At 44.9% G+C, this 27,722-nt stretch overlaps 2 protein-coding genes and 1 long non-coding RNA gene across 7 annotated transcripts in view; 1 reads left to right on the top strand and 2 right to left on the bottom strand.

The window, feature by feature from the left end:
- Positions 1 to 1,680: 1,680 nt before the first annotated feature.
- Positions 1,681 to 12,325, bottom strand: LRRC14B (leucine rich repeat containing 14B). The gene is made up of 2 exons (XM_073332612.1): positions 11,421 to 12,325; positions 1,681 to 2,454 (listed from the first exon to the last, which is right to left on the bottom strand). Exons 1-2 carry the CDS (start codon positions 12,323 to 12,325, stop codon positions 1,809 to 1,811), a joined length of 1,551 nt encoding a protein of 516 aa, XP_073188713.1. The 3' UTR covers positions 1,681 to 1,808.
- Positions 12,326 to 16,605: 4,280 nt separating this feature from the next.
- On the top strand, positions 16,606 to 23,088 carry LOC140907211 (uncharacterized). Its single transcript, XR_012157410.1, has 3 exons — positions 16,606 to 17,154; positions 18,706 to 18,760; positions 20,814 to 23,088. It is a non-coding gene; the product is annotated as an uncharacterized lncRNA (long non-coding RNA).
- PLEKHG4B (pleckstrin homology and RhoGEF domain containing G4B) overlaps positions 19,050 to 27,722 on the bottom strand; it is a 200,442-nt gene continuing 191,769 nt past the window's right edge. For all 5 annotated transcript variants that reach the window (XM_073332597.1, XM_073332598.1, XM_073332600.1 and 2 more), the window contains one exon: positions 19,050 to 19,848. Coding sequence is in view for 1 of the 5 variants with exons in the window: in XM_073332600.1 (XP_073188701.1) it covers positions 19,843 to 19,848 (6 nt within the window). In the remaining 4 variants the exon portion in view is untranslated. The remainder of the gene's footprint in view (positions 19,849 to 27,722) is intronic.

The raw sequence follows: 27,722 nt of genomic DNA, 5'->3' as shown, positions 1-27,722 counted from the left end.
CTGATTTTTATAGTTGCATTTAATTATTCTGTATTATCATCATACAGAAGAAAAGCAGAAAAAACTACCTTAACTTGAACACATCCTGCACTTCTCATCTGAGGGCTGGTCTGCAGATCATAGAATCATAGAATATCAGGGTTGGAAGGGACCTCAGGAGGTCATCTAGTCCAACCCCCTGCTGAAAGCAGGACCAATCCCCAACTAAACCATCCCAGCCAGGGCTTTGTCAAGCCTGACCTTAAAAATATCTAAGGAAGGAGATTCCACCACCTCCCTAGGTAACGCATTCCAGTGTTTCACCACCCTCCTAGTGAAAAAGTTTTTCCTAATATCCAACCTAAACCTCCCCCGCTGCAACTTGAGACCATTACTCCTTGTTCTGTCATCAGCTACCACTGAGAACAGTCTAGATTCATCCTCTTTGGAACCCCCTTTCAGGTAGTTGAAAGCAGCTATCAAATCCTCCCTCATTCTTCTCTTCCGCAGACTAAACAATCCCAGTTCCCTCAGCCTCTCCTCATAAGTCATGTGTTCCAGTCCCCTAATCATTTTTGTTGCCTTCCGCTGGATGCTTTCTAATTTTTTCACATCCTTCTTGTAGTGTGGGGCCCAAAACTGGACACAGTACTCCAGATGAGGCCTCACCAATGTCGAATAGAGGGAAACGATCACGTCCCTCGATCTGCTGGCAGTGCCCCTACGTATACATCCCAAAATGCCATTGGCCTTCTTGGCAACAAGGGCACACTGTTGACTCATATCCAGCTTCTCGTCCACTGTAACCCTAAGTCCTTTTCTGCAGACCTCAGCATTGCTCGTATGAAGAATGCAATCATACAGTTACTGTATTTAGGGCCTTTTAATCCTCTAGGATCCAGGCATGGAGGGGCTCTGTGTGAATTTCTTGCATCCACATATGAAAGAAGGGTCAGCTGTCTGAGTAGCACCCTGCCTCCCCTTCCTCCAAACCTCAAGGAGACCTACCTATGGGTTCTGGGGTCCATACATAGAAAGAAAAAGGACTACAGGGTGCACATCATCTCCACCCCCATCCCCTCAAGCCCACTGGAACATACACTCAGGAGTTAATATGGGTAGGAGTTGTATTATCTTTTGATTGGAGTCAACTCTGCACTATGGAACTCCTCCTTAAAGGTGGGCTCCAGGGGCGGCTACCAGTTAGGCTGCTCATCTCTATTGCAGTTGCACTACCCCGGATCTTGAGGGGACAGGGCAGTGTGGCTACAATGGAGATAGCTAATGCAGAGAAGGACCTGTGCAGGGATGGCCCTGTGCCTCCAGCACACGATTCTTGGGGGGTGTGCAGGATTTGGGGATTGGAATCCCTACCTCTGCCATGGGGGGCAAATCCACAGTCAAATTTAGATAAAACTTCGTCAGAGGAAATTAGTGGAGTTTAGTTCCTCCTAAGGTCCCTCTCAGTGTGTTTATTTGCAGGAGGGCACAAATTAGCCCATCGTTATTAGGTAAATTAAAAAATATGGCTAGGTCATACTGCAGGTGAAATACAATCATACCTTGTTTTACTGCAGTAACTGGAACCAAAGCTGTGCTTTTGTGCAGAGTATGCAGTGATTAAAGGAGTTCTCAGAAAGTGGCCTTTACATTAATACTTGCAATTCATAGCGCGATTAAAAATGCATATGCTATACTGTAGCTCCAGAAATAAAACCAAATACAGTCCAGAAATCAGCGAAAGCAGAAATGGATGTGCAGTGTTTTGAAGTTCCTAGTGTATATTGAATTTACTCTCTGTTAGGCAGAGCAGTCATCACCACTACATTTTAATTCATTTCTTGAAGAGCTTTGTTAAAGTTTTCTAAAGTATCTTTGAAAGATTTCAGTAAGTAAGATCCCAGTTCATTGCCAGTCTCTTGAATGGCTGCGTCATAGCCTCCGAAGAGTGGTGTTGAAGCCTTGATGTCCTCCCGGTTTGCATGAAGTAAAATATTATTAAGTTCCTCTGATACACTCTCATATTTTTGGTGATCAAATTTTGAAAGATTAGCATCATCAATTGGGTAGGTGACATTGTTAGGATAGCAGTCCCTAGGAACTGGGAACTCAATGTATTTCAGCATCGGCAAGTCACTAAAAACATTAAAGAGGCATTTAAGTGCTCGGGATGACAGGGGATTTCCAAGGAACTTGAATTCTTGTAGCTTCCGGCAGGGGATCAAACCCAAAATCAACATATTTACATGAATGTCTTGAATGTTACATTCCTCAAGGATGAGCATCTTCAGAGTATAAGAGCAGTGGCTGAGAAGTTTAAAGAAGGTTGATGGGTAAAGGTCAGTCACATTGTGCCCACTGAGGTCCAGTACTTCCAGGTGGTTAGAATGGAGGCTATTGGCTAAATAGGCCATGTCAGCATGGTTCAAGGCGCAGTTAGAAACATCCAGTAGCTTCAGAGGGGTTTTCAGTGGGCTGCAGATTTAAATAAAAGGAAAAATATTTACAGCACAAAGTGGTACTAGAAAATTATAAGATTTTTTTAAAAAACTGTGTGAACATTGAAATAGCTGTTCATCATTAATGTAGCCTGTCTGCTCTAATCTTTAATAATTTTGTAATCTAGTTCGATTAACTGAAAGGTATATAACATACATCAAAAATAATGTTTTAAATGGATGCACTAAACTGATTATATTAATGGTTTCTTTGGTTTACACCAGGGATAAATCTGATCCATTGCATTTATGCTACATGTACATTTCATATTCCACTATATGTTGGTCTTACATTTCTAATACTTTGTCACAGTAATAGCTAATAATTTGGGCCACTGACAGTGCAGATGGAAATGCAGAAAAGGAAGGGGATGCTGCATCTGACTTGGGCCCTGCAATTGAACAGGAACGCAGTGGCAGTGCTTCTGACTCCAGCCTTGATTGTCTGCTGAACATACAAGCTTGCCCAAAAGGATGTTGTTCAGCACCCAAGAGCTTCTGGATCAAGAGAGCCCAGGAACTCTGCAAGTGACCCACATCAGGGAGGAGAGCGAGCCATGCTCTGGGTTCATCAAAATACATCTCAGGTACCTCAGTAACACCAAAGAGGTGGCTGTAATGAGACCTGAGGACATGGTGGGTGTTCTCAAGAGGTAAGTCCAATGTAAGAGCCTTCAAAGGGGTTACCAGCCTTTGGGGAAAGGATACCACTTGAATCTGAGCCCAGAGTTGAAGTGGGCAACAAACTCCACCCGAAAGCACTGACCTGGGTACTGTGAGGATTGTCCTTTTCTGTGGGTCTGTATAGCACCTAGCACAATGAAGCTTCTAGGAGAGGCCACATTGCATGTTGAACAGTAACCAGCTCTGGCTATGGGACTTCTAATAATGTGCCTGTCACTGTGAAGAGACAGCTTGGAAGTATTTGGTTCTTCTTTTGTATAAATGTCTGTGTGTGCACCTACTGCTAGCATTTGTCAGGTCAGGTATGCAAGGCTTGCTGCTAATACCACATAACCTAGAACAACCTGATATGGGTCAGCAGCTCTCTGACTAAATTGGGAATGCTGCCACTCTCTGAGTGATGGGGGGTGTGCCTAGCACCCACTGGAATGAAAAACAATGTGCACAAAGGAATAACTACATCTGGCACTGCTACCTTGCGGCTAGTTCTTGGTTGAACAAAGGCTAGAGGAGAAAACCCAGAATCTAATCTGCTGTGTAAAAAATGTCAAGCAGTTGGCACTGCAACTCAGCTTTGCCCTCTGACATCTCCTGCAGCTGTGCTCACTTCCAAACATCTTGGTCTCCAAGCCTTTGGTCCCAGTCAGTACCACAGAGAGAGGGGCTTTGGTCTTAAGGCAAGCTTCTGCCCCCATATTTTTTTTCTGCCAACGTATATGCACTGAAGGTTCGAGTATGGTGGTCGCCCTCTTCAAACTTGCTTGTTGGAATTTGAGGATAATGTGTACTGGTATGTTAAGTGAACTAGAGGAGGTCAATGACTTAGAAAGACCACCATCATTGACAGAGAGCTGGACATGCTTGACATCAATGAAGAATTTGAACGCAGGGTGGGGTTTGCAGTCAAAAACTCATTAACGCCCAGAGCTGAATGTCCTGTTGAAACATCAGAACCTTTCCTATCACCAAGGCTCTCTACCACAGGTGGCTTTTCCGGCATCATCAGTACATATCCCCCAACACTTTCCTCCACCTCTGAAGAGAAGGACCTATTCTATCAGTAACTCAGCAGGAGCATCAGTAAGCTACCATCAGGTGAGCAACTATTTGCTGGAAGACTTCAGTATAACAGCTGCCCTGGATCACGAGATGTGACTGCTATGCATTGGTCACAGCGGAGTGGGAAAAACAAATGACAATGGGATTACTGGAGCTCTGTACCCACTGAGGACTGTGCATTACCAACACCTACTTCCAAAGTGGTCACTGCTGAAAGGTCTTGTGGAGTCACCTGTCACAGAGTTTGGGGTGCAATCCAGAGCAGTGAGGGGTTGTATCACCAATTGCCCTACAATCCTGGGTGCCTTACAGTGCTTTGCTATTGTAGCTCCAAACCTGGGACACTCACAACCAGTTTACAAGCCTGCAGGTCATACCCTCAGTGTCCGTGCTAGACAGCCCTAGTTCAGAAACTCTGACCCCAGCAGCCTGTCTATAGCCCCACAGCCCCACTCTAACTTCCACCAGCCTTGGTTACTGTTTGCAGGGTAACCCCAACACCATAGGTGGTGACTCCATGGGCTGGAGCACCCATGGAAAAAAATTAGCGGGTGCTTAGCACGCACTGGCAGACAAGCTCTCCTCCCTCCTCCCTGACTTCCGCCTGCCTGCAGCCCCTGCTGATCAACCCTTCCCCATCCCTCCCGGCGCCTCCTATGTGCTGTGGAACAGCTGTTCAGCAGCGTACAGAAGGCGCTGGGAGGGAGCGGGAGGAGTGGGGACAGGATGCGCTCAGAGGAAGGGGCAGAATGGGGTGGGGCAGGAGCGGGGACAGGAATAGGCAGGGTTGGGCCTTGGGGGAAGCGTGGAGTGGGGACAGGGTCTGGGGCTGAGTGGGGGTTGAGCAACCCCGGGGAAAATAGAAGCCAGTGCCTGTGCTCAACACACTCCCAGTCCCAAATTTTCCCCAAACTGTGCGCTTTGCAATGTCCAGTCCTCTCCTGGACAGTTCAGAGAAATAATAAGTTTCGTTTGTTCTTCTAAAGACACAAAAGCACATCACTGCTTATTAACTTAACTGCAGTAAATACACCCTTCCCGTTAAACACAGCACTGAGTTGGTTTATAGTAAAAATAAAACAAATGTATTAACAATAGGACATAGATTAAATGATGCCAAGTAAAATGAATAAAGTTAGAACGGGTTACAAGCAAATACAAGTGAAAACACACATCTAAAAGTCTAAAACTTAATCTAGCAAGGCACAGGCTTTGTTCAAGATAATTTCTCACCTATATTCCAGAGACTTCAACCTCACCGTGGTTGAAGGACCCATCTGTCTCAGTTTGCAAGAGCTCTGTTCCCTTGTATCTGTCTAATGATGGATGGCAAACATGGCTTCTGTCTTCCAAAGCTCAATGACCTTGTTTCAAGAGGCAGGATGACCTCTTGCTGATTTTGCCATCCCCCTGTATGTGACTACATCCCCCAGGTAGGGGAATACAGATAGGGAACACATCTTGAAGAACCCCCAGTTATGGGTAGATACCCTCTCCTCCTTCAAGTGCTGGTCCCTGTGGTGTATTCCACATGTGGGTGACTGGTAAGCAGTAGTCAAATTGGAGCAGGCATGAAGATGCAGTTGGTATGTTGGGTATGAGGATGCAGTCTGTAATACTGCTGTCCCAACTGTTGCATCTGCAGAAGAGGTCTGGACTAATGCTTCATGAAAGTATGGCTGGAACTGCAGGTTGTTGCCTTACAAATGTCCAGTATAGGTACTTCCTGAAGAGATGCTATTGAAGTTGCCTGTGCTCTAGTGGAGTGAGCCCTCAACCTGTCATGGGGGAGGAAAACATGCCAACTGATGAAGAGTGATACATCCAGAGATCCACTTGAAGAGTCTCTGAGCAGACAACACTAGTCCCCATGAACACTGCTGTAGAGACAAATAGTTTAGGCCTTTTCTTAATTGGTTTTATTCTAGAGCCCATCAGATGTCGAGGGAATGAAGTCTTCTCATGCTTCCAATGAGGAGAGAGAGGTTTTGGGAAGAATACTGGTAAGTGAATAGATTGATTTATGTGACACTCGGAAATTACCTTAGGGATGAATTTTGGTTGAAGGTGAAATGTGATATACAGTGAATTGGCCAGGAGTGCTCTCAGCTCACTCACCCTCCTGGCTAATATAATGGTGATGAGGAAGGCGCCCTTCGTGCAGAGGCAATCACATCGAGCAAGTGGCCAGCAGTTCAAAGGGTGGCCTGGTAAGTATTGCATGTATGGGATTGAGGTCCCATTGCAGTGTTGGTTTCATTACTGACGGGAAGGTCCTATTGAGACCCTTCAGGAAGCTGTTTGTTATCGGGTGAGTAAAAATTGGCTAGCCCTGTACCAGAGAATGGAAGGCACTGATTGCTGCTAGGTGGACCCATAGCGAGCTAATGAAAAGTCTCAATGTCTTGAGGGTGGGGAGGTACAGAAGTCTAAAATAGCAGGAATACCTGCTGATTTGGGGGATAACTGACTCTGTTGCACCCAGGTAGAGAAATACTCCCATTAGCTAGATAGCATTTGCTGGTGGAGACTTTTCTGCTATGATTAAGGTTAGTTCAAACAGTCTCTGAATGTGAATGCTCTAGAGCTGACCTGACACCCATCCAAATACCAGGCCATGAGGCGCAGAGTCTGAGTTGGGATGTCTGATCTGGGAAGATTCAGATACTGATGGGAGGATGGGCTGATATTCATAAGAGGTCCAGAAACCTGAACTATCTGGGCCAATTGGGTGCAATGAGACTGATTTGAGCTTTGTTGGGATGAATCTTTTACAGTGGATTGGAGGACCGGCCGTACCTCAGGTGGCCTGTCCAGGATTGCAGAAGGGCATCAGCTTTGGAGTCCCAACTTATTGCTGTTCTGGAGCAGTACAGATGGAACTTCTTGTTTGTCTGGGAGGCAAACAGCTCCCAGGATGGCTTTCTCCACTGAGTGAACATTTCATTCAGGACTGAATTGTGTCAGGGCCAGGGCATGAGTGGTCTGGCTTACAGGAGTGAGCATCAAGCACGGGCTGAGCAGCCAGGAGCCAATTACTAGGACTCAGGTCAGGTTGGAATGCCAGGAGATCAGAATCGAAGGAAACTGTAGGGCAGGGATGAAGAATCAGTCACCAGGAATCAGGCCAAGTCAGGATGCCAGAAGGTCTGGATCGGGTGACAGAATCAAAAGGCAGGAACCAGAAGGCATTTACCAAGAGTCAGGCCGAGTCAGGATACCAGGAGGTCGGGAGCAGAAGACAAAAAGGTAAACACCAAGCAAGCTGTCTGTGGCAGGGTGGAGCTCAGTTGTACAGACAACTTCCTGTTTGCTCTTCTGGCCTAAATAGGGGCTTGAGGAGATTTAAAGCTCCCCCAATCAGAGTGGAGGGGTGGTGCTTGTGCTGCTGTCTGTGAGCTGCCAGGTGGAAGATTTGAGTGTGATCATAGGCGCTGGCTTCTGATTTTCCCCAGAGTTGCTCAACTCCTGCTCCGCCTCAGGCCCTGCCCCCACATGCCCCCTTCCCCCAAGCTCCCACCCCTGCCCTGTCTCTTCCCACCCATGCTTCACCCCAGCCCCACCCCCACTCCACCCCTTCCCCCAAGGCCCCACCCCACCCTGCCCCGCCTCTTCCTGCTGCCTCCCCGGAGCGCGCCCCATCCCCGCTCCTCCCCCTCCCTTCCAACACCTCCTGCATGCCACTGAACAGCTCTTATGCAGTGTGCAGGAGGTGCTGGGAGGGAGAGGGAGGAGTTGATCAGTGGGGGCCCCAGGTAGGCAGGAGTGGGGAGGAGGGAAGGAGCTTGGCTGCCGGTGGGTGCTTAGCACCCACCGGCAGCCCTGGAGCACTCATGGAGTCGGCACCTATGAGTGTGGTGACCCCTAGAACCCTAATGAACCCCAGGGGTGTTCTCTGGTGCTATGGGTCCAGGATTCTAGGATTGATTTTCTTAGAAGGCTTGTATTTGGGCAGGAGCATGAAAGTTTTCTGCTAGTTCCCACATACACTCCTCAGGGCCATAGCCTTCCCAGTTAATCAGGTGTAAAAGTTTACCCCACTGGCATTCGGAATCCACGATCTCATATGTGACATATTCCTCAAGGCCTTGTGCATGAAGCGGTTGGGTCCTGTGGGGAGCTGAATTTTTGGTATATGGGTTTAGGATCGATATATGGAATTCTGCGTGGATTTTGAGAGATTGGGGTAAGTGTAGTTCAACAGTGACCAGGTTAACTTGGCAACAGATTCGATAACAGCAAGGAACTTACACATGGATCTGTTCATGCTGAGGTGCTCTGTCAAGGGCCACACTTTTTGTCCCACTGAACATGGGTTCCTAGTTGCCAATATTGGTTTGCATGTTGCTTGTAGTTGGCTTTCACTTTTTCCAGGTTTCCCCTTATTTCTTTCTGGATTTGATGAATTCTCTGCACTAAGTCCAAGGTGGGTGGGTTAGAAGAGGCTCATAGGTAGCTGTGGTTCCCATAGCTGGTAAAGAAAGGGGCTTTTACCTATGGAGGCGCGATCTGTGTTATTGTATGCAAACTCTATGTCTCTATGTAGGGTAATAGCAAGGACCAATCATCTTGGTGGTGATTAATGTAGCAATCTAAACTCTGACTGACCCTTTCTGTCTGTCCACTGGACTGAGGCTGGTAGGTAGAAGCGCAGCTGGACCCGCAGGAGACGCAAGGCCTTGTGCCAGAATCAGGCTGTAAATTGTGACCCTTTATTGGAAGTGACTTGATTCAGTAGGCCATGGAGATGGACCACATGGCTAGTCCATAGCTGGGCTGTCCCTTCAGCAGGGGGTCGACCAGTACAGGACATGAAGTGGGCCATTTTGGTGGTCTGCCACCATCAAGATTATTGTAAACCTGTTAAGACTCTGGGAGCTCCACAAGAAAATCCAATGCAATAGCAGCCTAGTGTCAGGACAGGGTGTCTAGAGGTTGAAGTAGACTGCAGAGCATGTGATGTGGTGTTCTGGCTCTAGAACACATATTGCAGGACATGATGAAGGACTGTTTTATGGTGTGCATTCGCTGAGCTTTAAAGTAAGTCAAGTGTTCTTCCATTGGGGTGGGGGACTTGTGATATAGCTTTAAGGCTGACACTCTTGCCTGAGCCGGGGGAATGTAAATGCAGTTATGCACAAACATGATCCCATACCGGATATCGTGTGGTTCCCTGTCGATGGCAGCTGGTTTGTCAGGCAGAATTTCTGCGGCAGAGAAAGGTCAGAACCAGACAATAGGCACAGTGGTCTGTGACAGGGTGGAGCCCAGTTGTATGAACGACTCCCTGTTTCCTTCTCTGGCTTAAATAAGGGCTGTGGCCCAGTGAGGAGCCTTGGACCTCTCCCAATCAAGAGTAGAGGGGCAGGGTTTATGCCCCAGTTGGGCTTCATGAATGCTGGTCCCAGCTGCTGTGAACGGCTGCATGATGGTCTGGGGTGTGATGACTTGCAGCACATCTGTGGTTCCAGGGTTCAAAACCCATGGGGCCTGACAGTACCGTCAAAGCCCAAAAAGTCTATAGTATGTATATGAAACACATCTTACCTATATGGGATGGAATTTCCCTCTGATATGATCCCTCAGTGTTATGCTGCTTCACTGCTTTTTTGGCAGCATAAAGGCCACAGTGAAACAAAAATGTTAATGAATGAGGACTACAAAGTGGTGCAGATTTTCTCAATTTTCAATTAAAAAAAAAGATAGTGGCCCATATTTTCAAAACTAGGAGCTTAAAGTTAGGCTCCTAAGTCCCTATTTAGATGCCTAAGGGTGGGGTTTTTCAGAAGTGCCTTAGGGTATGCAAACACTGCAACAACAAAAAATTTGGGGTCGGGAAGGAATTTTCCTCCAGGGCAGATTGGAAGAGGCCCTGGAGGTTTTTCGCCTTCCTCCGTAGCATGGGGCACGGTTCACTTGCTGGAGGATTCTCTGCTCCTTGAAGTCTTTAAACTACGATTTGAGGACTTCAATAGCACAGATATAGGAGTGAGGTTTTTTGCAGGAGTGATGGGTGAAATTCTGTGGCCTGCGTTGTGCAGGAGGTCAGACTAGATGATCATAATGGTCCCTTCTGACCTAAATATCTATGAATCTATGAAACCCACGGCAACAAGTCTCAGAGCCCATGTTAACTGACTCAGGTTTGCAGGGCTCACGCTAAAGGGCTAAACATAGCGCAGATGTTCTCGCTTAGGCTGGAGCCTGCGCTCTGAGACTCACTCTCCTTGCTGTGTTTCAGAGACTGAGCTCCAGCCTGAGTTGGAATGTCTACATGGCACAAGGGACTGGAGCGTAGATGGTCTGGCCTAGCGGTCACAGCTGGGCTGTGGGCCACACATTATCTCACTGACATTAGAATAGTTCAGCATGTCACTAAGTTATTTGCTCCACTGTAAAATTAGCTCTTTAAAGAGAACACAATAAACTGTTGTTTCAGGTCATTCAAAAATAACAGTGCTCTTTATTGACACCTTTTTCCCCTGACATTGAGAATTACTGGATTTTTCTGTGTATTCAGTGTGGCTAGTTGTGTTAACCCAAATTCCAGTTTAGATATAGCATTGGATCTCCCTGGCCTTAAGATACACAGACCCATTGAGAAGCATTAGATGGTATCAGACTACATCGTAGGGCTTGTCTCCACTTACCGGTGGATCAACGCTGCGGCGATCGATCCACCGGGGGGTCAATTTAACGGGTCTAGTGAAGACCCACTAAATCAACCGCCGATGGCTCTCCCGTCGACTCTGGTACTCCACCAGAACAAGAAGCATAAGGTAAGTTGATGGGAGAGTTTCTCCTGTCGACCCAGCGCAGTGTAGACATGGCAATAAGTCGACTAAAGTATGTCGACTCCAGCTACGTTATTCACATAGCTGGAGTTGCGTAACTTAGATCAACTTAACCCCATAGTGTAGAGCTGCCCTTAGTATCCCTCTCGCCACATAAAAGCACCATAGACATGGGATTGTAGGAAATTTACAGTCTGGTTTCTGCAGGTGAGTTAGTCATCATTAGCTTATTGTCTAATCAGTATTCCTGATGGCGTGCTGCAAACATCTCCATGGACTTCCCAATGAAAATATTTCCATTATTCACCCCGCCCCTTTTTGTTAGCCTTGGCAGCCTTTAATTCAGTGCCACTGCACTGACGAGTGGCTCATCACACTTTCAGTCACACTGTTGGGAACAACTTACCTGAGCAGTTTCCGTATTTTTCCTGTGAGGATAGAAAATGCCAGGCTCAGCTCAGTCAGCTGTGTCATTTGGCTCATCTTTTCTCCAATAGTCATAAAGATTGGTTCATCCTCGGCTGTAAACCGCTGCACATTGAATGCTCTGGCCGGCAGGGTAAGCGATGTCAGTAGAGGAAAGTGGATGTTATTAAACATCACTTCCAAGTGCTCCATTTCCAAACGAATATTGTGAACCACTTCAAGTTTGCGCAGTGAAGAGGGATCTGTGAGCTTTATAATGTAGAAAAGCTTTCGTAAAGTGAGACTGTCAGCTCTGAATGCCACACAACGAATCTTTAGTGGACAGTGGCATCTCATCAGTAAGGCTTGGACCACAAGTTCATAGTTCCGCTCTGTAACAAACAGGTCAATGAGAACGTCAATAGCGATATCAAAGATACATGGATTGAAGTGCAGCCTTTGCATTTCAACAAGCAGCTCAAAAGAGAGCTTTGATAGTAGCTCTGTCCTGGCCCACCTTCCCAGAGTCTTCTTACACTTGCAGACCTGAACTTCAACATCTTTTATGCCTGTCAGGTCCACCACTTTCAGTCTCTTTGAGTATGGAGAAGAGCAATTCAACACGTAATCTCTCAGCCCAACTAGACAACTTTCCAAACAAACACAGCATGCTCTGCTGCTGATGTCTTCCTGGTAATCCACTGTTGTCCCTAACAGTTTTCCTAAATTAAAGTCTGCCAGGGGCCAGTTTTCCACCAGGTCATGAATCACTTCCCCCTGCTCCAGTAAATAACTGGCTTTAAAAAGAAGAGGAAAAAGGTTATGTGCAACACTGCTGAGACTTTTCCTGGCAAGCTGCGCATTCGATACCAAAGCCTCAGCACTAATGAACCGCAGCGACTTCATTGTTGCCTTTGATTTCTTTCCGGCATTGAGGGTGGCTTCTGTGTTTAACTAAGGTTCTGGTTGCTTATCATTCTTTATTTTTAGCTGCAGCTGCTGTCTGGTACTCAGTGAAATGTCTTTGGGAAGGTAAAGTGAGTAGTCACATGCTGAGCCCTGACTTCTATTTTGGTACTCGAGACAGTCTGCACAAGTCACATGTTTTGATTAATTAATTCAGGGACCAGTTTGTTTATTTAACCTTCATTTTTGTAATAAAGGTTAGTTTTTGATAAGTGCAGGCTAGCATCAAACAGGGCTGGCAGAGCTGTGAAAAGTACATGTACATAGGAATAGTTCTCTATCTGCCGTTAACCATCTTATTGTTTTCAGATTTTTTTTTAAATAAAAACACTTTCACTTTTTCTTGAAAGGTGATTAAACTAATTTAGATTTTAAGAAATATTAAATATTAGCTTGCAGTGTTTACCACTAACTGGAGTTTCCAAAGGTCTCCACTTTTTGGATTCCAAGCAATGTGGACCTGAAGCCCTTTAGACAGCAGGCCAAAGGTAGGACCATGTGCATTTGATACATGCACCTTAAGGCATCATGCCTCTGTTGATGAAGAGAGGTACATTGCTCCAGCTTCTTTGGTTCCTGACTAGAGCAGCTACTCCAAAATCAAGCAGGGATGCAGAATGTGGATCTGTGGGGGCAATCTTTTTAAGAACTCCAGTTACTGAGAAGTGTTTCTCCATGCAGAATATACATCCCCACTTCTGGGGTCCATTCCTGCAACGTATTGCATGCTCCTGCAAGACATCAAGTCTGAGGCTGTTCAGCATCTTGCAGGATTAGCTGGGCATACAGAACCTAAGGACTAGAGTAGACATACTCAATAGGTGGCCCGCGGGCCAAATGTGGCCCATGAAGGCATCCTGTGTGACCTGCCAGCTCACCTTAAAAATGTTTATAATTAAATTCACAAACCGCGATTCGCTGCCTATCATTTGCCTATGACTTCCTTCGTAACTGGCAGTGCTTAATTTGTAACGAAAGAGGGTCCGTTGTTGCTACAGATGAAACGTTGATGAAAACAATGCAAGAATTCCTAAACAATATGACTGAAAATTTTAAAATGTGATTTGAGAATTTTAACATTCAAAAGGATTTGCTTTTTTTTTTTTTTCCATTGTGATCCATTTGTTGTCTCTGCCAATGGACCTTGCCCTTCTGAAGCAAACATTATTTTGATTCAATTGAGGAAGGTGCCTTTCAACTAGAAATGGTAAGGTTTCAGATTTCAGATGTATTGAAGGCAAAATTCAGAGAAATGGGACTTTGTGATTTCTGGACTCAATATGCTGACCAGTTTCAGGATAGCCAAAATCTACCCATCTATCTTTTAACATGTTCAGATCAACATACCTCTGCAAATCTGGGTTTTCTACCATGAACATTATAAAAAACCAAAACCACAATCACCTGACAGATGAGCATCTTCACCAGTGCATGCACCTTGCCCTGACCTCCTACAAACCACTCTTCACAAAGCTTGCTAGAGATCGTTGATGACGCCTCTCCCATTAGAGATTGCCACTAACAAGGTGGTAATGTTGATTTATGAACTTTATTAAAAAATAGAAACACTAATACTTATGTTGCAATCAAGGTCTTTATTTATCGGCAGCTGAAGTTGGGGTTTTTTGGCATCAGCCTTCTGAGCAAATGACCTGCCTCTTGTCATAAAATTCTCAAATCGGCCCACGGTAGATCTAATTGAGTATCACTGGTCTAGAGAATACTACAGTTTAAAGTACACTGGAGTGCTGCTGCACTGAGGTGAGCATCTGACCTCTCCTCTGATCTACCTGAATATAGTAGCTGTCTTACATATTTTATATAAGTGGCTATGAATCCAACAAGCCTTAGAGGCAGCCCTGGCTATAGTGGAAAGGGCATCTAGGTTCTCTCGAAAAGGCACAATTAAGAGGTGCAATATCTCTCTCTCTGACTTTGACAAATGCAATCTTTCCCTGCTTATCTCCATTCAGAATGCTGCTGCGAAGATCATTTTCCTATCCTGTTACTTTGACCATGTCACCCTCTCTTTGAATGCTTCCACTGGCTCCCTCTGCACTGTCATATCAACAAATACACTGATTGCCTTCACTTTCAAGGCATTCTCATTTGCTATCGAGCTGTTGATACTCCCCTCCGATTGGCCCATGATACCAGCCTTCCCTGCCCACTTGTTAAATTTTCAAACACACACCTTCATGCTTTCTGGCATGCTGCACTTCACTTCCCATAAACATCCACAAAGTTACCTCACCCTCCTCCTCTGAAGCCTTCCCCAAATCCTTCCTTGCTGTGTTGCCCACAAAAACTTGGCTGTGGCGAGGCTGCAGAGATCACTACCTATCATGCTGACCAACACTGTCTCATTGTTTCCTTGTACTCTCCCATCTCTCTGGATTCATCTGTTGTTTCTTGTCTTATGCTTAGATTATAAGCTCTGTGGGGCAAGGACCATCTTTTTGTGCTGTTTGTACAGTGCCCAGCACAATGGGGTCCTGGACCATGACTAAGGTTAGGGTAGTATAAATACTAAATAAATAACAAGGGATGATCTATTGCACAATTCTTTTCAATAGTTATTGGCTAGATAGCAGATCCTCATTGGACTTTTTCTTGTAGATGATGAAAATATATGGAAATTTTTAAAAACCGATTCCTCAGTATTAAAACTAAGCTCAACATCTGGTTCACAGAAGGCAACCTCTCCTTGATGAAGCCAGCATTCTGAAAAAAACGTAGGCAAAAATCCAGTGTGAGGGCAAAGCATTTTATCTTTAGATATTGGAATTTTGTGAATTACCTGTAAAGACTTGGCGCTAGCTCACTCATCAGGCAGAGGGTGAGAGCTGCTAAAAAGTCTTCTTTACAGGAAAAGAAAGCATGGGGAAATCCACTCAGACTCAAAAAGGGCTTAACCTGTTTATTCACCTAGATTCCAGAGATCTCAAGGGCAGTCACAAATGCATGAAACATTGTCATGGCAACTAGATGGAGCATTAGCAGAGAAATTTTGAATCCTGATTTAAACAACAAGGAAGTGACTTGAGAACAGTCAACAATGAATAGGACATGGCGGCTTGTGCTTTGCGCATGGGCCAGATCCTAAAGTCTTTACTCAAAGTATCACTTGAAGTGAATGGGTGTTTTGCTTGAATAAGGACAATGAACCAAACAAGAACCTTAGGGTTTGACCTATATATATCTTAGTACATGGGCTGATAGAAGTGATGATAGGGTAAAGTGAAATAGCATGTGTCCCTTCAAAAGTAAGGAGCAAGGGAGAATCTAGATGTTGCAGGGCCAACTCACTGCTAGGGTGCCTTCTCCTGGCAGTTCTGAAGCATAGCTCCTTCCAGGTCCGATGCCCCCTTTCATCGCTCATTTGGGTACCCTGATGCCTCACTCTTACTCTGCAACTCAGCGTGCTCTCCCTTCATGGCTTGGCCCTCCATCCATGTCACAAAGTTCTCCCCTTCCGGGGGGTTATCAAAGTGTCTCCATCCAAACAGTCTCCAGCAGTCTTCCAATTCACTGCCCAGACTGTGCCACTTCTCCAGTGGCTACCAGGGGAAACCGGGCCCAACCTCTACTTCAGGTTCTGGCACAGGGACCCTCTAATCAGCAGCCAAGGTCCACAATGTGCCACCTTGCTACCATTTTCCTAAATCTTTTTCTACTCCATACCTCTCTCAGGCTTTTGCTCCAGCATGATTCTGGGTAAACCCTTCCTTCATGGCCTGGAGCCCTGGGCTTTCTACTCTCCCCAGGGTTTCCTTCCTTCCCTTGCTAACAGTCAGAAAGTGGCCACAGGATTCTTCACTATAGTCCCTTTCTGCTGCCAGCTTCCTGGTGTATTGTAGCCCTACCTGTTCTTTCTCAGCTGGGCTCCATCATCAATCTGGGGTTACTTAGCCACCTAATTCCCCTCTGAGGTGGCCTAGCCAGTTAACTGGCCCCTTCTCAGCCTCATTAACTTCTTCTAGGCTAGCATGGGGTGAACACCCCATCACCGTAGGGAATAAGGAAGATTGGGTTAGATATTTAGTCCACAAGGTTAGGACAATAAGATAGAGGGAAATGTCCTGTAAATTACATTTGGTTTCTTAACTGAACTTTTATAAAGTTTCAGATGTACAGTGTAATACTGCAACTCCATATTCATCATAGTGATATGATTATAGCATAATTATGATGCATTTTTTACAAGATGGTCATATGAGGTGTCATTGGAAAAGTTATGATTTGTCAAATATGATCATCATATTTCTGTATATGTATCATTTTTGTATCTGAAGTTATGAATATTGACTATGTATCTCTATTTCAAATGTGCTTATTGTGAGCAAAACCCTCAACTAGCCTTTCAGGTACAACACTGAAGAAGCTTGACAGTGCTAATGGCTCATCAACAAAGACAATGGACCATGGAAGAGTTTAGTCTCCCTGTGAAAAGTTTCAGCCAGACTATGAGTAAAGGCTGCTATGACTCAGCAAGGCATACAAGGGCATGTGACCAGACTACATGACACTGAACTCCATTTTGGTACCTATATTTTTCCACAAACTGGACCGGGAACTTATCTTGAAACAAAGAGTTCCCACCATATGGAAAAGCTCGGTGAGGAGTGACATCATCTCCTAACCTCACTCCCCTCACAAGAGAACTCCTAAGTAACAAAGACGAAACTGGGGGAACTGCTGGTCCCAGGCTAAAGGGATTTCTAGCCTCTTTGTGGAAACTTGGTGGACTGCTTGTATCATCAGTCAGGGTGAGAAATTGCTAATTCAAATCTTATCTACTATATTAGGCTTAGTTTATGGTTTTTTGTTTATTTGCGCAGTAATCTGCTTTGGTCTGGTTGCTATCACTTATAATCACTTAAAATCTACCTTTTGTAGTGAATAAACTTGTTTTAGGTTTTATCTTAACCAATGTGTCTTTAAGTGAAGTGTCTGGGAAAATCTCAGCTTGGTTACTACAGGCTTGTTGTGCATAATTTTCCCACATTGAGGGGAAAGCAACCTTTATTAATGACAGATTTCAGAGTAGCAGCCGTGTTAGTCTGTATCCGCAAAAAGAAAAGGAGGACTTGTGGCACCTTAGAGACTAACCAATTTATTTGAGCATAAGCTTGAAATGAGCTGTAGCTCACGAAAGCTTATGCTCAAATAAATTGGTTAGTCTCTAAGGTGCCACAAGTCCTCCTTTTCTTTTTGCTATATTAATGAGCTTGCATTGTACAGATCCCTGTGCAGTACAAGATGGTAGAATACTGGGTTTATACTCCAGCAAGGCTGTAAGGCTGGGGAGCTGGGAAATTGGCTATTGTCTTCTGTCTGTCCTTGAGTGGCTTAGGTGAAGCAGCCAGGTAGCTCAGTTGGGTGTGTGGTGGCACCTGCTATTGTGTTGGGTGATAACAGGGCCTGGAAAGGCTGGCTGAGTCACCAGCAGAGCAGTATGAGCGGGACCAGCACAGCTGAATGGTTGGAGGCAAAGCAGTTCCCATGACTCCCGGAGGTGACAACCCATCACATACAGTTCATAAAATTCCCATCTATTAAAGTTAGTCCTCCAAGACCAATTCATTTTATCCCAATGCTTGATATCTTATTGTTCCATAACAAATGTCATGAGACAACATCCTGGTATCTTGGGGGATTTTTAATATTCTGCAGGCCTGGGTTGCAGAACGCAGAACAGCCCCATCAAATTCTCAAAGTGTAGATGGCTGATAACATTAGTTATAGAGGAGAGTCATTTGGAGGGCCTTGGTTTTTCTGGATAAGTTCAGTGCTCTCTATAACAACAAGCTCTACTGGAAGGTGCTGCTTATTTTGTCCTGTGATGCAAAAATAGTGATGTGACAATAGAAACACCTGCCCCCCCCCCCTTAATTAAGGGTAAGCTTGGCAGCTGCCCAACATGCCTACAAAAGAGAGTGAGGGGAATGAAACTTTAGCGTCCTGTACTAGGTACCCATATGCAGGTCACAGCATAGGTAAGCACCATAAGTGTGCTACTCCCCTTCCTGTGCAAGCGGGCGAGGTGAAGGATGAATATAGACCTTGACTTTACCACCCAAAGCGCCAGCCAGCATAGCTGAACTGGCAGGGAGGGAGAAGTAATCCACACCTGGTAAAGAACTGGCACAGATTATTTCCCCCTAGTGCAAAGGGAGAAGCAGGGACTGAATTGTAACTTTCCAAGGAACACAACAGCTAGATGCTGCCTTTACTCAGGACAGATTACATTGTTACAATGTAGCCCTAAATTGGGGATTGTTGTATCTTTGTCTATTTATCTTTTATTATCTATCTAGGGTCTTATGCCAAGAGAAGAATGTGAGAGCCTTCCAGATACCACTACTCTAAATGGTCAGTAGACTAATTTCTTCCCTATTTCCCCTCTGTCACTAATTTATTTATTCATCACCCCCTTGCCTCACACAGGGTGTGAGTCAGTCCTATGAATAATAGGAGTTATAAGTTATAATGCCTCTTGGAAACCCATCAGAATCACAATTTCATCATAAAAGTAAAACAGAAGATTAAAAACCTGATAGATACGGCTCATCAAAGCTTCATGATTTTACAGCATAGTCAAATGCTTGGTTGAAAAAAAAGGAACATCACATACAATAAAAATAAATGTAACAGTAGAAATTGTTTTGTTTATTTTTTTTAAAAAAAGTATTAAACAAGGGCAGTGTTTGAAGTAACAAAAGTCAAACTGTTTTCAACAAGCCATGAACAATAGTATGTTTTCATATTTGAAAATGGTTACAAATAATTATTTCTATTTTTAATCTCTAGAAACTGCCATATTCTAACAGAAGTCCATGTTTACTCTGATTGCAGGAATTCATGTTGCCTTTGTGGTGTGCTGGAGAAGACACTAATAAGTAGATAAAAACAGATCTGCTGTAATGGGCAGTAATAAAATAATATTTACAAAAGTTTCAAGCAGTTTGTATATTTTTCCTTTTGTACAGATATTAGTTCATTTATTAAGGATTTCTACATTTACAGGATTGCACAAAATATAGTAACATCTACAACATCATCATCTGCTATATACAAGATTCAGGTTAAAACAGAAAACAACATTCTAATTTGTCACACACATGTACAAAGCCAAGTTCTACCCTTGCAGGCCTTCAGTGCTACCCCCTGGTATCAATGGACCTGCATGCTTATTTGAGAGCAAAATTTGGTTCATATTTTGAAAGTGCAGATTAAGAACTCTGCAACAAAACTACCTTTAAAATGACAAAGAAAAAATAAGATGTGTCTTCTCTGGTCGTTCAAAAAAATATTTAGATTTTGATTTTGCTGCTGATGAAATATCCAGTAAGAGTCCATGAAGCGTGTGTCAGGTTTTTCATCACAAAGTGAATTTGGGATGCTCTGCAATAGCAGGGTCAGCATAGCTGAAAATGTCTTCATAATACTTTGACTCATAGCTGTCAAAACAATCAACAGGTTACAGTGAGTTTTACTACGATCTTTAGTTAAAATCAGAACACCACAACTAGCATAGTGAAGCATTCAAACTATTCAGACATTAGCACTTCTGGAAATATGGCGATAAAAATCAAATTCAGTTTAATTGCTTGAGATTGAAACAGTTTTTCAATTAATACAAAAATAGATCTGTCAGTGCAATCTATGTGTATGAAAAATATTCCTTAAGTCAATTTTAACAGATTTCAAAGAACAGTTAACTGTAAATGGTTATTAAAATTAGCTGTTTTAAAATTAAGGATTTTCAGCAGTGCTCAGCACACAGAGCTTTAGAAAAATGTCACACTAAGTGTATAAAGAATCTTTAACCCCATCAAAAATACTTACGTAAGAAAGCTCTATAGAAAGAAATACCCAGTTTCAGTTTTATAATCTACTACAAAATGTATAACTCTGACTTCAATGGAGTTATTCCTGACTGAGATCAAATTGTGCGTGAAAGAGGAATCTGACTCTTTAATTCATGAATTACATGATGCTGCCATTATAATTGATTCATTTCAATATCCAGGGGTTTATTTGGGTAAATATAGAGTCTTACCGAGTCAGTTGTGCAAAGGTATAAACCTTTACTTATTAGCCGATCTGATTTGTAAGGGGAAAGGGAGAGGGAATTGTGGGTTTTATAATAAAAGTATGAAATTTGCCACCATGTTAGGACATGACCTAATACAGATTTTCAGACATGGGGCTATTGCCAGTTCTTGCAAGTTGGCTGTGGCAGCCATTTTAAAAACATTGTCACAATCAGCAAATAATGTTTTACAACTGGACAGACAAGGGATGTATTCTTGGTTTTGCTTCAACAAGACCTTAAAATTGGTGTAAGGACACATTTTGTACTAATTTTGATTGTCAGTGTGGTCTTGGAAGAATTTAATCCCATTTCTCTTTTTTCTTTCAGATACTACTTTGGTTGTGTGAAAGCTGCTTTATGATTGGGTAATATTAACTATACACAGTAGTGAAAGATACAGATTACTATTGGTTGTTACTGGTGCATCAAACCTGTCAAAAAGATACAAGCTTGTTTGAGAGCCAGGCCCATCAATGGAGACATCCCATTCCTCTACTGACTGGGGCAAGTGTGCGCTTTGTCAGGAAAACACGGCTACAGAGTTGATTAATCCAGCAGAATCAAAAAGAGAGCATGTTGGATCTGGCCATCAAACTCTAGCAGAAAATATCAGATGTTTCCATAAGATGAATGCACTTCCCATATCCACAGACAGATGATGAGATAATGGTGATGGTACTGAGAAGACTTTGAACAAAAACAATGGATGTTGGCACAAATCCTGCTCTGTCAAGTTTTAAAAAAAGCTGAAAAACCTGTGGATCACCCTGACGAACTATAGAGGAAATACACATGTTTAGGTGACCAAAACAAAGGACCTCCAGAAAAAGAAGGGTGCTTTATTTGTGAAGTGAACATACTATCAGAAGACTTCCATGAAGCTTCTACTCTCAGCATTGAGAGCTGAGTCTAAACTGTGCACCTGAGCTGCAAGACCAGTGTTTGCTTGCAAAACTAAGTGCAGGGGACTTAGTGGCCCAAGAGACAAGGTATCATGCAAGATGTTTGGTCTCTCTCTACAACAAAATAAGGGGAAAGAAATCTGAGCAAAGCAACACAGAGAAGATATCACATGGGACTGCCTCTTCTGAACTGACAACATAGATTGAAGAGACAAGACTGAATGAAGACGTGGGTCCAGTGTTTAAACTAGCTGTCCTCACGATGCTCTATACAGCTAGACCAGAACAGCTGCCTGTGTGCATTCACAACACAATGAAGTAAAATCCCATATCCTTTCACACATTCCAGCTCTCCAAGCACACAAAGGATGTGATGTGCTCCTTGCCTTCAAGCAGGGCCTTAAACATGCCCTCTGATGTGCACGTGAGGAAAACTGTGAAGAAGCAGCATTTCACCTGTCCCAAACAGTAAAAATTATTCAAAGGGACCTGTTTTAAATAAAAACACAGTCTACTTGTATCATTTGACCCAGGATGCCAAGCAAAATCTGTGCTTGAGTCCCTACTGGCACTGATGTCCATAATATTGTGTGGTTCAAACATTAAAACTCAGTCAGAACAAGTTTCCATTCATCCAGCTATCCTTATTTTGGCACAGCTGCTGCAGTAGAACAGCAATATCCATTGCCGTGAAGGAACAGAAAGTTTGTACCACAACAAAGCTTGAGAAATGCCTTTTCCAGTCTACACTGGTTTGACAAATCATGCACTGACATGAAAAAGTGAGCTAGTAGATAGTTCCTTTAAACTTGGATTGTCCACTATCTCCTATGACAGTGTGTTGGCCTCTCTACCAGCATGGCAAACAATGCGTGCCAACACTCTGAGGACAAGACTGTAGTCTGTCTGCTCAAACTCCATGGTGGTCTGTTCACTGTTGTGGCCATAGACAGCATAGACCACAATCCTAGTTCCACCACAGCAACAGACTCCTCCCAGGGAACTGGGACATCACGTTTTCAGCATCCCAGTACTGAAGTGGAGGGAGCGGTCCATAGAATTCCCACCCTGGACTGTGAGACTGCAGCATCAGTGAAGAAGTCTATATCATCACTTCCTGAGTCTTATAGAATTGTCCTTCCATTGATTTTGAAGAAAATCAATGCTGCCATCCCTGATGCAAATGTTGAAATGAAAACAGACTGCCAATTGATTACGCAAGGTGATAGGAGAATCTGAAGCCACAGCGGAGAAAGGAACCACCTGAAAAGGGTCTAACACAAAGCACCGTGAGCAGATGATAGTGCCCAGGCTTCGTTTACACAACATGTCAAGGCATTTGTTGAGGTCATAGAAGACATGGGCAACCTCTTCTCAGAGGAGAGCGTAGACTTAATTAAACTGGACACTGAAGACATTGCAGACCCTTCTGTGATTGTCTCTGCTAGGGAGTTGGAGGAGCTCAAGCAGTAGCAGTACACCCCATTTAAAAGAGAGATTGCAAGAGAAAACCAAGTCATTAACAGAGCCTATCAAGCAAAATAAACTCCCCTTGTTCAGCAGACCTCCTGAGCTCTCCCCTTGTTCAGCAGACCTCCTCAAATTGGAGCTCTTCCTCTTGAAAAATGGTGGGGAATGCGATGTTTCAATATACTGAAGACTGAAAGATTTCCTTGTTTCTTAATTGATTTTAGGCTGCATGTTTATGTAAGCTGCCTTTTCAATCTTTTTGAGATGCAGAAAGAGGAGGTTACTCACCCTGTGCAGTAACTGATATTCTTCAAGATGTGCGTCCCTGTGGGTGCTCCATTTCAGGTCAAGGTGCGTCCCAGCGCCTCCTATCGGAGATTTCTACAGCAGTAGCCCTACGGGCTGCGCACACGCTGTGCCTACCTCTCGAGCTGTCAGTGTTCTAATAGCGCGCGCACAGCCTGGGCTCCTCAGTTCTCTCTCTACAACGGAGTGTGTTACAAATTCCAAAGTAGAGGGGAGGAGGGCGGGTAGTGGAGCACCCACGGGACACTCATCTCGAAGAACGTCAGTTACTGCATAGGATGAGTAACCTCCTCTTCGAGAGAGAGATTTCCCTGTGGGTGCTCCACTTCAGGTGACTGAAAAGCAGTATCCCTTAGGATGGTTGGGACTTCGGATGGGGCAAGAAGGCTGTTGACAAGTCAGATGCTGCAGTGTGGATGAGAGCGTAGTGATTAGCGAAGGTAAGGTTCAATGCCCAGGTAGCTGCCTTGCATGTATCAGACAATGGGACATTATGGAGAAAGGCCGTGGAGGTGGAGACAGCTCTTGTAGAGTGTGTCCTAATTGATGTAGGAGGTTGTATTTGCCTGAGTTGGTAACAAAGGCATATGCAGTCAGCAATCCATTTGGAAAGCCTCTGCGTAGAGATAGCATTTCCCTGTGAGCGCTGAGTAGTAGACACAAAAAGTCTGGGGGTTTTCCTAAATGATTCTGTTCTATCCAGGTAAAAGAATAATGCTCTGCAAACATCAAGAGTGTGCACTGACGTTTCAAAGGCATTAGCGTGAGGTTTTGGGAAAAATGTTGGAAGGTGTACGGGTTCATTGAGGTGAAAGGAAGAGTGTATCTTAGGTAAAAACCTTGGATGCGTGCAGAGTGTGACCTTATTGCGGAAGAACGTGGTATACGGAGGGTCCGCCATAAATGCCCCCATTTCTCCTACTTGTCTGGCAGACATGATTGCTAATGAGGAAGGCGGTCTTCATGGATAGGTGGAGAAGGGAGTAGGTAGCCATCGGTTCAAAGGGTTTATCCATCAGGGCTTTGATGACTAGGTGTAAATCCCAAGGTGCAGCAGGCAGTTTCACATCCGGGTATAATGTCTGGATGCCCTTCAGAAACCTTTTGGTGATTGGATGGGCAAAGACCATTACCTTGTCAACCTTATGGTGGAAGGTGGTGAGGTCCATGAGGTGGAAGGTCCATGAGGTGGACCTTAAGTGAGCTCGTAGAGAGGCCACATGTTTTAAGGTGTAACAGGTAATCTAGTATCAGTGGGAGTGAAGCAGAAACTGGAGAGGTCTGGTTTGCCAGCGCACCAAGATGTAAACCGTTTCCATTTATGCAGGTAGGTAGTGCGCATGTTGTGTGTTCTGCTGTGTAGCAAGACAGTTCATACTTGGTCCGAACACGTTAACTCCGCATTAGAGAACCATTGATCAGCCAGGCCCTCAGGTGGAGATGATGTACATCGGGGTGAAATAGTTGTCCCGTGCGTTGTGATAGGACGTTGCTGAGTGATGGAAGGGGAATGGGAGGCTTAACCGACATGCACAGGAGAAAGGGGTACCACGGTTGTCTGGGTCACACTGGGGCTATGAGAATCATGTTGGCTCTGTCTGCTCGTATCTTCTGAATTACACTGTGCAATAGAGGCATTGGTGGGAACGCATACATGAGAGTCTTGGTCCAAGGGAGCATAAAGGCGTCCCCCCGTGAGCGTTTGCTGAGGCCTGTTCTGGAGCGGAATGTCGGGCATTTTTTGTTTGTTGCTGGGGCGAATAGATCCAGCTGAGGATAACCCCAGATCTGGAAAACGTTGGAAAGAATGGTGTCATTGAGTTCCCACTCGTGCTGTAAGGGGAACAATCGGCTGAGCTCATCTGCGGTGGTATACTGAGAACCTGGCAGGTATGAGGCAGAGATATGGATGTTGTGTTGAAGGCACCAGTTTCAAAATTTTATCGCCTCTGTGCAAAGGGAGTGTGATCGGGCTCCCCCCTGTCTGTTGACATAAAACATGCACGCGATGTTGTCGGTCATTATTCGAATTCGGCAGTTTTGAATGATGGGAAGGAAATGGAGGCAGGCATTGCGTACGGCCCCGAGCTCTAGCAAATTTATGTGAAGCCTGGTTTTTGAAGTGGCCCAGAGACCCTGAGTGGTGAGATAGCCAATTTGTGCTCCCCATCCTGTGAAGGATGTATCTGTGGTGATGGTAATTAAAGGGGGATCTTGTTGGAAGGGAATCCTGGTGCAGAGGTTGATGGGAGAGGTCCACCATAGGAGTGAGTCCTTGACTTTCTGGGGCATAGTTAGTAACATGTTTAGCCTGTGCTTGTTTGGTTTGTATACCATGGCTAGCCAACCCTGAAGGCACCGCATGTACAGGCGAGCATTCACAACCACAAATGTGCAAGGGCCATATGTCCTAAGAGCTGTAGGGAGTCTCGGACTGTAGTCTGTGGGCTGGCACGTAACTGGGTAATAAGGATGCCCATTGTGTGGAATCTGTCCTGGGGGAGAGATGCAAGACTGGTGGTGGAATCAAGGTGGGCGCCGATGAAGTCGATTTGTTGGGTAGGTTGTAAGGTAGATTTGTTTTTGTTTATCTGCAGGCCCAAGGTGCGGGTTGCAAGAGTTGCGTGGTTCGCTTCCAACTGAGTGGAAGACTTGAGGAGACAATCTTCTCTTACAGGAGAGTCTATTGATGGAGATTCTCTAGGTTTCAGTCAGGAGGAGGTGATAGAAGAGGATAAAATATGGGCCAGATCAGACGAGAAACATTCACATAAAGAATCTGACACATCAGAAAAAGGGCAGACAAATAAGCAGTGACAGGTTTTTAAAATGCTTGTACACAAATGCTAGAAGTCTAAATAATAAGATGGGTGAACTAGAGTGCCTCGTGTTAAAGGAGGATATTGATATAATAGTATCAGGGGATAGCTGTCTTAGTCTGTATCCACAAAAACAACAAGGAGACCGGTGGCACCTTAAAGACCAACAGATTTATTTGAGCATAAACTTTCATGGGTAAAACCCCCACTTCTTCAGATGCAGAGAACTGGATAAATTCATGGAGGTTAAGTCCATTAATGGCCATTAGCCAGGATGGGTAAGGAATGGTGTCCCTAGTCTCTGTTTGTCAGAGGGTGGAAATGGATGGCAGGAGAGAGATCACTAAATCATTACCTGCAGCAGCATATTATTGCCTAGGCCGACAAGGCCTAAGCCTAGGGTGGCAAATTTGCAGGGGCGGCAAATTTATAATAGCCATAGGCACCGACTTTACCCGGCACCGGTGGGTGCTCATGCCCTCCCCTCCACATCTCCATCTCCCAAATCCCTGGCCCCGCCTCATCCCGTGGGCAAGCTGCATTTCCCCTCCTTCCCAGGCTTGCTGCATGAAAGCGCTGGGAGGGGGGAGAAGTGGAGCGGCAGCACGCTCAGGGGAGGAGGCAGAGCAGAGGTGAGCTGGGGGCGCAGGGAGGGCTGCAGCAAGTAACCCGGGGGGGGGGGGGCAGAGGAACCGCTCTTCACCTCAGCTCACCTCCGCTCCACCGCCACCTCCTCCCCTGAGCGCACTGCCACTCCGCTTCTACTCTCTCCCTCCCAGGCTTGCTGCTCCACTTCTACTCCCTCCCTCCCAGGCTTGCTGCAGGAAACAGCTGCCGGTGGATTCAAACAATTTGAATAAAAACTAAAACAAGTTCCTATAGGACCAGGGGCAGCAATTATTTCAGGGCCTGGGGGCGGCAAAATCATTAATCCACCACTGATTACCTGTTAAGTTCACTCCCTCTGGGACACCTGGCATTGGCCACTGTCGGTAGACAGGATACTGGGCTGGATGGACCTTTGGTCTGACCCAGTATGGCCATTCTTATGTTCTTCTTAATCATTCAGGTAAGGAAGTCTGAGGATTCCTTTTTTCCTGAGATCTGCTATTACAACTGTTAGCACCTTGGAGAAGACACGCTGTGCGGTGGAAAGGGAGGACCCTGTATTGGTAGTGTTGCTCTCCCACAGCAAACCTGAGGAAACATCGATGGGCAGGGTGGATAGAGACATGGAAATATGCGTCTTTGAGGTTGAGAGTTGAAAACCAATCTCCTTGCTCCAGCGTCGGAATCATCATTGGGAGAGTAACCATCTGGAATTTCTGTTTCTTGACGAACTTGTTCAAACGTTGAAGATCGAGGATAGGGTGCCAACCGCCGCTTTTCTTTTCAATCAAGAAGCAGTGGAAGTAAAACCCTTTCCCTCTGTGTTGAGGAGGTACCTCCTCTATTTCTCCGAGATACAGGAAATGTTATGCACCTCCTGACAGAGCAATTGTCCGTGAGAGGGGTCCCTGAAGAGGGATGGGGTGGGAGGGTGGGTGAGAGGTAAGGAGAAGAAGCCTAACCCAATCTGATAATTTCCAGGACCCATCTGTCCGTAATGATGGTTTGCCAGTTGGCCAGGAATAGACGCAAACTGTGTCCAAAAAAAAAGCTTGATTGGAGCTGGCACTGGAGAGGGTGCGAGGTTTTCTATACCCTCGACAAAGACGTCAAATTTGTTTATTTGGGTT

This window comes from Lepidochelys kempii, chromosome 2, assembly GCF_965140265.1.
Source record: "Lepidochelys kempii isolate rLepKem1 chromosome 2, rLepKem1.hap2, whole genome shotgun sequence".
NCBI classification, from domain to species: domain Eukaryota; kingdom Metazoa; phylum Chordata; order Testudines; family Cheloniidae; genus Lepidochelys; species Lepidochelys kempii.
The sequence above is the reverse complement of the archived record's forward strand: the minus strand, read 5'-3'. Positions and strand labels throughout refer to the sequence as shown.

Excerpts from the sequence above, each read along its gene's own strand:
- LRRC14B (XM_073332612.1), bottom strand. The coding sequence starts at position 12,325 with ATGAAGTCGCTGCGGTTCATTAGTGCTGAGGCTTTGGTATCGAATGCG. Across the intron at positions 2,455-11,420 it reads AAAATACGGAAACTGCTCAG|CCCACTGAAAACCCCTCTGA; the intron begins GTAAGTTGTTCC and ends TTAAATCTGCAG.